At 43.2% G+C, this 11,259-nt stretch overlaps 1 protein-coding gene across 1 annotated transcript in view; it reads left to right on the top strand.

The window, feature by feature from the left end:
* kpna3 (karyopherin alpha 3 (importin alpha 4)) overlaps window positions 1–11,259 on the top strand; it is an 87,827-nt gene that overhangs the window by 743 nt on the left and 75,825 nt on the right. Inside the window, exon 2 of the mRNA XM_073045920.1 lies at window positions 2,764–2,808. Coding sequence (XP_072902021.1) covers window positions 2,764–2,808 — 45 coding nt within the window. The remainder of the gene's footprint in view (window positions 1–2,763; window positions 2,809–11,259) is intronic.

Here is an 11,259-nt window from a genome sequence, read left to right as displayed (position 1 = left end):
CCCCCGACACCCACCCCGCTGCGCCTCTCTCCCCCGACACCCACCCCGCACCCCCTCACCCCAGTACCCACCCCGCTCCCCAACACTCACCACGACACCCACTCTGCACCCCGCTGCGCCTCTCTCCCCCGACACCCACTCCGCACCCCCTCACCCCGGCACCCACCCCGTTTTCCCCCCTCACCCCGGCACCCACCCCGTTTTTCCCCCTCTCCCCCGGGCACCCACCTCGCTCTGTCCCCCCGGCACCCCCTCCCCCCTGACACCCACTTCCACCTCTCCCTGTCCCCTGACACCCACCCTCCACTCCCCCGGGCACTCACCCCACTCCCCCTGATGCCCACTCCCCCTCCCCCAACACCCACCTCCCCCTCTTCCCCGACACCCAGCTTGCACTGCTCCACCTCTGCCCCCAGTTCACCATGCCACTCTTGCAGAGACTCCCATTGCCCTACCCTCCCCTTTCCCACTCCCTCGCTCCCCTCCTGAACCCCTCAACCTCCTCCTTGCTCCTTCGTCAGCCCCTTCCTATCTCCATCCTGCATTTCCACCCAAAGTGGCCATCATCCCGGAAACTCCCATTCTTCCCCCTCCAGCGGCGTGTATCACAGCCAGCAATCACTAAAGGCCCCAATCCTTGGACCCCTGCCACTGTCTGCCCCTTAGTCCCTGCTGTTCCTCCTCCGTCCCCATCCCTGCCCATCACCCCATGAACCCCCATCTTTCTCTACCCCTTCACCCATCATACTGATGTCTCATTCCCCCGTTACTAATTCCCCCACCCCATTCGAACCCTACACCGCTCCCCATCACAGACCCACTAATTGCAGGTATCCTTAGCTGCTGATCATGCCTCCTACCTGTATCTTCATCCCCCGTGACACATTCCCTTTCTCTCCTCATCTCCTCTCTTCTGGACACCATTCCCCTGTCCTCCCTCTCCCACCCCCACAGTTGCTTTGTGCACCTGTTCTCTTGCCCTCTCCCCTTCTACGGGTCCGCATACACACTCTACCATTGCTCTTCTGTGTGGCTATGACTGACCCGCTCAGCGTAAGAAGCGGGTGAGAAATAAACTGAGGGATGCTGGGGAAAAATAGGATCATTTCTGCTGCATTATGTGGTTTCTTGCGATCTGTAGTCCCCTGTACAGGAGACAATACTCTATACCATGTTTGGATTTTAAAATATTTTCTGTATGTGCTAGTAATGGAATTGAAATTTGTTGCTCAAAGCTTTTGTTGTGTTAGCTTAATGTTGAATTAAGTGTAGAATGCAGTTTCCACCTGTGACACAGACGATAAGGCATTAGGGAGTGTGGAAACTCTTCACACAAAATAACGAGGTCAGGTTGCCTGATTAAGCTGACCTCACCAGCTCATCAATGGACTATTTTCTCATTTCGTTAGTACTCTATATGAACTGAATGTTTATTCTGAATACAATTACAGTACACACAGTACTGACTGACTGTTAGGCCACTGGCAATTAGGGCAGAAGTGAAGGTCCTCCATCATTTTGACCAGTCAGGGTTGTTAACCCTGAGCTGAAATTGGTGGTCCAGTGGTCTATTCTTAGTCTGGCCTCTACCCTTTGACCTATTTGGTATGGGTGACCCTACCTAGAGCTGAAGCACAAGGCCCTGACTGCAGCCAATATAGCTCTCTGGGTCATTGAGTTACACAAGCCTCCAAACCACAACAAGGTTGTGGTCCTCTTAGAGGAATTACAGTTCATACTTTATTCTTAATTCTGTAAGAGGTCAGATTTATCATGGCTATCGTTGTAGTATATGCCTCAGTAAACTTGTGATGCAGCCTCCTCGTTCCACCACTCCCCCTCGTAACTCTCTCCACCTTATCTCCCCACTTATCCCTAAAGACGCAAGCAAAAGAAACTTAATTTAAAAGTTGCTCACTATGTGCTTCTGGCCTGGCTCCAGCACGCGGACTGCTTTCTGGTCTATGTTTTCCTAACCAGACAAGAGCGTGTTTGCTTTGCAGAGTTAAGGAGACAAATCTTGTTTGGTAGAGCAATCCTGCCTACATGGCGGGGATAAAGACAAGTATAGAGCAGAAAATGATTCCCACTGGAGGGTGGGTTCTGAGCAGGAGGGTACAAGCTCACAAGTGGTTGAGAGAATTTACAGGATGCATTTAACACAGAATAAAGTGGAAGTCTGAAACTCATCATTCCAAAAAATACTTGTTAACTTGGAAATTTTATAATTGTTTTTTGTTAAAGGTTGTTGAATGGTTGGCACAGTGGCACAGCCAGTAAAGCTGCTACTTCTTGGCTCTGTTGACCCTAATTCAGTCTTTACTCTCAATGTGAAGTTTGTGTATTGTCCTATTGAGCACATGGGTTCCCGCCCCGCCCCCGTGTCTGGTTTCCTCCAATATCCTGAAGATGTGTGTTTGGTTGGTTAATTAGCCATTAAATTGGCTCCTAGTGTGTAGGCAAGTGGATCTGGGAAAGGTGAGGGGAATGTAGGAAGAATTAAAATGGGATTACTGTAGGATTAGTGCCAATGACAGCATGTTCTCAATGGGCAGAAAGGCCTCTGTCTATGTAGGTTAATATTAATCTAAATGGTAGAACTGTGTACGTGTATTTCAACATGGGCAATATTTAACAGCCTGATATTAAATTGATTTGTTAGAGAGAAGTACCACTGAACATTCACTACTTTATAGCATGTTAACACCACAGAAATTTGTTGAGAAAGTTGTTTAATTCTGGGTGATTGTTATTCTGTTACAGACGATGAGAAGGCACCGAAATGAAGTTACAGTGGAATTAAGAAAGGTAATAGCATTTTAATGGAGCTTTGTAATTTGTTCTTTTAATATGTAACCAGCTGACACAAATTACTTGTTGGGTGATGTACTTCTAATGGTGTGGATTGTGGAGCCTGTAGTCTGTCCTGTTGCCACGTTGTTTTGACAACATATTGTGCCACATGTCAGCTCTCCAAGAACTTTGACAGAGCTAATCAGTTAATTCCAGTCCATGGATTTTACTTACCTTGGTTACATTATTATTGTAAATACAACTATATTTTGGAAGTTCGTACGTCCATAAGTTATCGACTTGTTGCATTGATAATTTAACTTTTTAAAATTGGTTTTCCTCTTGGCTGCCTGGCGATGGAAAGTTTTGCAACTATTCTAGAAATGTTTTAACTCCAATGTCACTAGTAAGAGGGAACTAGTGAACCCCTTACGTAAGATGTCTCCATTGTAAGTGTTGCACTGGTGCATGGAAATGTTTGGATCTGAAAAGCATCATGGAGTTAACTAAATTAGATATTGACCTAACTGGCCAGCATACATTTTAATATCTAAGGCAGTAATGTCATTGCCTCAAGGTAAGATTTCAGATTGGAGCACTGTTTTGAGGTTGGCAGTTTTGTGATCAGTCATCACCAGTAGCTAAGATTTTCGAGGATCCCTACGGTGCTGAATTATCGGAGTTTTACCATATTCATTTTTAGCATTTAAGCTTTGCTGGTTTGGTAATTGCAGGTAATGATGGCGGGTCACCTACTTGAACTGCTGTAGTGCTTCTAATAAAGATACACTCACATTACTGTTTGGCATGGACCTTCAAGATTTAATCAGCATGGTTTCAAGAGAAAATTTTGCCTGACAAATCTGTTGGAATTCTTTGAAGAAGTAACAAGCAGGCTAGACAAAGAATTGGTTGATGTTGTGTACTTGGACTTTCAGAAGGCCTTTGACAAGGTACCACACATGAAGCTGCTTAACATGTTAAAAGCAGATGTCCCTCCACCTATCTTTGCGAACTTTGCACCAAAATCAAATAGGCAGGAGGCAAAGAGGGAGTATTTTCTAGTTGGTTGCCAATGACTAGTGGTCTTGTGTTTGGACTGCTTTTTACGCTATATGTCAGTAATTTGGATAATGGAATTGATGGCTTTGTTGCAAAGTTTGCGGGTGATACTGATATATAGGTGGAGGGACAGGTAGTTTTGAGAAAGTGAAGCTACAGATGGACTTAAACAGATTAGGGGAATGGGAAAAGAAGTGGCAGGTGGAATACAGTGTCAGGAAGTATATGGTCATGCACTTTGGTAGAAGAAATAAAAATGTAGACTATTTTCTGAATGGAGAGAAAATTCAAAAATCTGAGATGCAAAGGGACTTGGGAGTCCTTGTGCAGGATTCCTTAAATGCAAGATGTAACGTTGAGGTTTTATGTAGCACTGGTGAGGGCTCACTTGGAATATTGCAAACAGTTTTGGGCCCTACTTCGGAAAGATGTGCTGAAACTAGAGAGGGTTCAAAGGAGGTTCACGGAAATGAAGAACATTTGACGGCTCTGGGCCTGAATTCAATAGAATGCAGAAGAATGAGGGGGAAATCTCATTGAAACCACTCGAATGGTGAAAGGCCTCAATAAAGTGGAAGTGGAGAGGATGTTTCCTATGGTGGGAGTGTGTAGGATCAGAGGACACAGCCTCAGAATAGAGCAACGTCCTTTTAGTGGTGAATCTGTGGAACTTTTTGCCACAGGCAGCTGTGGAGGTCAAGTCTTTGCGTATATTTGAGTTAGAGGTTGATAAATCCGTGATTGGTCAGGGCACGAAGGGATACGGGGAGAAGGCAGGAGATTGGGGCTGATGAAATGGCAGAAGACTCAATTAGCCAAATAACCTTATTCTGTCCCTGTGTCTTTTGGTCTTGCATCCAATGGTGATGAAAGATGGGTGATGTACTGTATTTTGAAATCAACATAGCATGTCCCTTGTGTCAGTGGTGGAGGGAATGAATGTTTAAGGTAGCTTATGGGGTGCCAGTCAGCTTCTTTGTCCAGGGTGATATTGAGCTTCTTGTGAGCTATTGGCATTGCATACTTACAGGCAAGTGGAAAGTATTCTGTCGTACTCCTGGTTTGTGTCCTGTGGAAGTCTTGGGTGGAAATTCATTTGCTTCTGATCTGCTCTTGTAGGCATAAGGTATTTATATGGCTGTCCCAGTCGAATTTGTGGTCAATGGTGACGCCACACCCCCGCCCCCCCCGAATAACAATAGTGGTTGTGGTGGGGTGGACTTTAGTAATGGTGATGCCATTGAATGTCAAGTGTAGGTGATTAGACTTTTTTCTTGTTGCAGATGATCAATGCCTTACCCTTTTGAGGTGTGAATGTTACTTGCCCAGCCCGACTGTTTTGCTGTGTGCAGGCACCAGCAGATTCATTAGCTGAGGAATGATGTTGGATTTGAACTGAACAGTCATCAGTGATGAACTAGTGATCTTATGCTAGAGGCTGCTGAATACATTTAGAAAACAGTCTACACTTTTATTTCCTCTACCAAAATGCATGCCTCAATGAGTTTCTGCAGTGATGCTCCAGGGCAGGGGTTCCAAACCTTTCTTATTTCATAGGGCCCCAACCATTAACCAAGGGGTCCGTTGACCCCAGGTTGCGAACCCCTATTCTAGAGAGATGATAGACTCCAACCACAGCCATCTTCCTTTGTGTGAGCTATGACTCCAGCCATTTGAGTGTTTTCCTTTCAATGCTCATTAATATCTGTTTTACCAGGCACCTTGGTGCCACACTTAGTCAACAGCTGCCTTGATCTCAAGGACAAGTCATCCACATCTCTAGAATTCAACTCTTGGGTCCAAAACTGATGTGATCTGACCTGAGTGGAGTCTTTGAGAAGGTTCATGAGAATGATTATGGGAATGAAAGGGTTAATGCATGTGTGTTTGATAGCTCTGGGCCTGTACTTGCTGGAGTTTAGATAGTGAAAAGCTGAGAGAGAGAGAGGGGGGGGGGGATGTGGGGAGGATGTTTCTTATAGTGGGTGGGTCTAGGACCAGAAGGCACAGCCTCAGAATAGAGGGACATCCATTTAGAACAGAGATGAGAAGGAATTTCTGTTGCCAGAGGGTGGTGGATCTGTGGATTTCATTGCCACGGATGGCTGTAGAAGCCAAGTCATTGAGTATATTTAAAGCTGAGGTTGATAGGTTCTTTGATTAGTCAAGGTGTCAAAGGTTACGGGGTGAAGGCAGGAAGATGGGATAAATCAGCCATGATGGAATGGTAGAGCAGAATGGCCCAATTCTGCTCCTATGCCTTATGGTGAAATCCAAGTTATACTTTAGTGATAGGTTACTGGTGAGTAAGTGTCTCTTGGTAGTCCTGTCAACTGAGACTTCCATCATGCTGCTGACGGTTGAGAATAGGCTGCTTATTTAGCAATAACACCTGTAAATGTCGATGGTGTATGTGACTTTTTATTGGTAGCAAGCCAACAAGTGGTGTAATAAATCCTTTAACAGATCTAGTAGCTTATTTGTCTGCATGAAGCTTTAACAGATTATATGTGAGTTTTTTCCCATCTTTCTACTTCTGATTGGATACCTGCGTCATTTTGAGCTGACTTTTGGAGTCCCAGCATGTGAATTCGGTTTAATGCAGTGTTTTTAGCGTTCAAACCTTCATCCATAATTGCATTACTTCTAGATTTGACTATTCCAATGTTGTTCTGATTTGTCTTTATCTTTTAAATCGTGACAAACTTCAGATGCCTCAGCATTCTGCTGTCTGTCTTCCAACTCACACACTTCACCTTTGTCTCACGGATTTATACTGAATTATGTTAAACCATGGCTTAATTTCAACCATTTGTTTCTAGATGCTTTCATATCTTTGTGTCTTTCTGACTGGTTAATGTAAAAATATTTTCCATGTACAGTTGTCTTATAAAAAATAAATGGTTATTAAATAAGATATGCTATTTGTCATGCACAATTTGCATTAATTAGCCTGCAGATTATAGTCACACACATTTAAGCTCAAATTCTGATATCTGAGTACATTGTTGATACGGTTTTCTGGAGATACCAATGTGACAGTGTAGTAATCGCCCTTTCATTGCGCATCTGCATCTAAAACGGATTTACACTCAACTGAAGAGCAAGTTCGACAAGGTGAGGACTGACATGTTTCCCAAAAATGATGTTGGCTCAGTACTTGGATACGATAAAATGAAGTTTAAGTGACTATTTTAATAACCTATTGGATGAGGATGTACTGGGCTGTAGTTGGCCAGTGGTTACAGTTTTGGAGTCCAGATCACGGTATTCCTGTTAGAATCAGATTAGAGATAAGGATGCTTGACTCTTGGCTGTTTCTGGGCCAGTTTTATGATGCTATTTTGCAGATTTTTTAATTATCAAAATATACTTTATTCACAATAAAATTATTTACAATAAACTGTTTAATAACTCTAAATTATTTACGGACATTACTATTACATTCTATACAGTTTAAAAAAAACCATCCACTCTCGTGGCACTCTGCTGGATCGTATTGTACAATACAACCATAGTTGAGGGGTATACTCCCTGCCACCCAATCCATCCCACTCCCGCAGGAGAAGAACCCTAAACTGTGGTCCTTCCCCACCGGGCCCTTGTGGCGGTTGCACCAAGTTCCAATGCATCCCTCAGCATGTACTCCTGCAGCCAAGAATGTGCCAGTTGGTAGCATTCCCCCACTGACATTTGATGAGCTGGTAGTACTATTTTGCAGATAAGCTTAACTTCTGGCTCAATAAAAAGATTTATACTCTTTCACCAATGATGGGATGGCACTAGACTTTACAGAACCAATGACCTGGGTTCAATTCCTGCCACTGCCTGTAAGAAATTTGTATGTTCTCCCCGTGTGCATGTGGGTTTCCTCCCCTAGTCCAAACATTTACTAGTTGGTAGGTTATTGTATTGTCCTGAGATTAGGCTAGGATTGCTGGATGGCATGGGTCGAAGTGCCCGAAGGGCTTATTCAATAAATAAACTAATCAGAAGCATTGTTCCACCCACTGTTGAGCAGTAGCAAAGGAAGTGATTAGTTTGCTAGAACCCTAGGGCCTTTGGTAAAGTGCTGAATAGACAGATGAGCGAATTAAGAAAGATTGGAAATGTTTATCTATGAGGCTTATTGACGTGAAGAACTTTGAATGACAAGTGTCTGATAGTGGAGTTTTTGAGGGGATTTAAACAGTTAATTTACTAAGTTTATTGATCAAGGTTTCTTTTTTATTGTGTATTAACTGGAAGCTTGCCTCCTGAAACCTTTTTGACTTGATCTCTGCAGAATTTACCATAACCACAACCTGTGCAGAGGGTTCTGAAGTGACAGCAAGAAAGTGCCTGCTGAATGGTAGCAACTAGATCTGAGTGCTTTTGGCAATTGAAGTGTGGCTCCTGGTATCTGTTTACAAGACTGTTAAATTTAGCTGACAGTAATTATCATGTCTTCAGCTTCTGCATCCCGCAAGGTGCTCAGTAGGGGATGGGGGTTGAACAGCCCAACCACGGCATTCACACAGCACTTCCTGTCTCCTCAAATTGCATCTGTGGCAGACTTACAGACTGATTCATGATATTTGTGCGAGAATGCTATGGTTAACAGTCTAAGTAAGTGTTTTTTTTTGGTGACCCAAGGTGCTGGGTAGAGATTAAGATAGCACAATGGCATGTAAAGTTTTGGCACCCCTGCTCAATATTTCTGTTACTGTGAATAGCTAAGCGAGTAAAAGCTGACCTGATTTCCAAAAGGCATAAAGTTAAAGATGACTAATTTCTTTAATGTTTTAAGCAAGATTACTTTTTTATTTCCATCTTTTACAGTTTCAAAATAACAAAAAAGGAAAGTGGCCTGAAGCAAAAGTTTGGGCACCCTGCATGGTCAGTACTTAGTAACATCTCCTTTGGCAAGTATCACAGCTTGTAAATGCTTTTTGTAGCCAGCTAAGAGTCTTTCAACTCTTGTTTGGGGGATTTTCACCCATTCTTCCTAGCAAAAGGCTTCTAGTTCTGTGAAATTCTTGGGCTGTCTTGCACTGCTCTTTTGAGGTCTATCGAAAGATTTTCGATGATGTTTAGGTCGGGGGACTGTGAGGGCCATGGCAAAACCTTCAGCTTGCGCTTCTTGAGGTAGTCCATTGTGGATTTTGAGGTGTGTTTAGGATCATTATCCTGTTGTAGAAGCCATCCTCTTCATCTCCAGCTTTTTTTTTAACAGACGATGTGATGTTTGCTTCCAGAATTTGCTGGAATTGAATTCGTTCTTCCCTCTAGCAGTGAAATGTTCCCCATGCCATTGACTGCAACACAAGCCCAAAGCATAATCGATCCACCCCCGTGCCAAAAAGTTCTATTTTAACTTCTTCAGTTCACAGGACTTGTTTCCAAGATGCATCAGGCTTGTTTAGATGCTCCTTTGCAAACTTCTGACGCTGAATTTTGGCCACAGTGAGCAAAGGTATGTTTGGAGAAAGAAGGGTGCTGAACTTCATGAAAAGAACACCTCTCCAACTGTTAGGCATAGGGGTGAATCGATCATGCTTTGGGCTTGTGTTGCAGCCAGTGGCACAGAGAACATTCCTCTGGTAGAGGGAAGAATGAATTCAATTAAATACCAGCAAATTCTGGAAGCAAACATTACACTGTCTGTAAAAAAAGTTGAAGATGAAAAGAGGATGGCTTCTACAACAGGATAAGGATCCTAAACACACCTCAAAATCCACAATGGATTACCTCAAGATGCGCAAACTGAAGGTTTTGCCATGGCCCTCACATCTAAACATCATCGAAAATCTGTGGATAGACCTTAAAAGAGCAATGCATGCAAGACGGCCCAAGAATCTCACAGAACTAGAAGCCTTTTGCAAGGAAGAATGGGCGAAAATCCCCCAAACAAGGATTGATAGACTCTTAGCTGGCTCCATAAAGTGTTTACAAGCTGTGATACTTGCCAAAGTGGATGTTACTAAAGGCTGATTTATACTTGTGCATCACATTTATGCTGTAGGTGTTGCGTACTCTACGCTGTACCCTACACAGTCCATGTCTCTCACAAAGAAACTCAACACAGTGGCATAGAAACCCCACTGCCAACTAACGTTCTGGCGCACACCAACATATGCTTGCTATGACGTAGAGCAACACAGAAGTGAAAACCAGGGCTACGGCGTAGGCTGCAGTGTAGCCCGTACGCACAAGTATAAATCAATCTTAAGTACTGACCATGCAGGGTGCCCAAACTTTTGCTTCGGGCCCTTTTCCTTTTTTGTTATTTTGAAACTGTAAAAGATGGAAATAAAAAAAGTACCGTAGATTCCGGACTACAGAGCGCACCTGATTAAAAGCCGCTGGCTCTAATTTTAGAAAGAAAATCAATTTTTTACTTGTAAAGGCCGCACTGGATTTTAGGCCGCACCGGATTTTCGGCCGCAGGTGTCCCACGTTGTAATATGAGATATTTACACAGAAAGATATTACACGTGAGGATTTTTAAACTTTTAATTAAATCCATATGGTAACAAAAACAAATACATATTGCAAATGCTTTTTTTCGAACCGTGCCCGTAACGCGGCTACTTTTAAATATACGTTGCGTATATTTCTTTACTGAACAACATTCCAATATCTCCTAACGACTGGTAAAAAATATATATACTGCAGCCTACCAGGAAAAGTTATTGATCGCCTTTAACTTAAAAGCAGCGTTTTCGCTCCGCCGCTCGACCCCCTCCTTTCCGTTTATCGCAAACGGCATTTTTCCCACAAGACGCGGCGAAACCGGGTGTGACGTCATAGCATCCCGCGATGTAGTACAGAAAACAAATATAGTTAAAACTCTTCTAACTTTAACTAGAAAATGAATTACTAAGCGAAAATATTATAAACTAAATAACTGCCATAAGGCAGCACAATGCTTCGAGTGTTTTCCATGTTGATGAGGGTGAGTACAAATGACTGATTTACAATAATTTAATTGTGAAAGTGCGCTTGATTTATCGTACAATTTCATTGGACCTCTGAACTACTCATCAATTTTATTGGTCTACTGTTACGAGGCAAAATGTTTACGAGGCGGCATGAAAAAAAATAATGCATTAGCCGCTCCGTATTAAAGGCCGCAAAGTTCAAAGCTGTTCAAAATGTGGGAAAAAAGTAGCGGCTTAAAATCCGGAATCTACGGTAATCTTTCTTAAAACATTAAAGAAATGTGTCATCTTTAACTTTATGCCTTTTGGAAATCAGGTCATCTTTTACTCGCTTAGCAATTCACAGTAACAGAAATTTTGACCAGGGGTGCCCAAACTTTTGCATGCCACTGTGCAACTGGAGCCAAAGAAACATCTGTTAGTTACTGCACTATATATTCTAATCAAGGCTTCTCCACCCTTGGGTTGCGCAAGGTAGTGC

Source organism: Hemitrygon akajei, chromosome 5, assembly GCF_048418815.1.
Source record: "Hemitrygon akajei chromosome 5, sHemAka1.3, whole genome shotgun sequence".
NCBI classification, from domain to species: domain Eukaryota; kingdom Metazoa; phylum Chordata; class Chondrichthyes; order Myliobatiformes; family Dasyatidae; genus Hemitrygon; species Hemitrygon akajei.
This window is presented reverse-complemented; position numbering and strand designations above follow the sequence as displayed.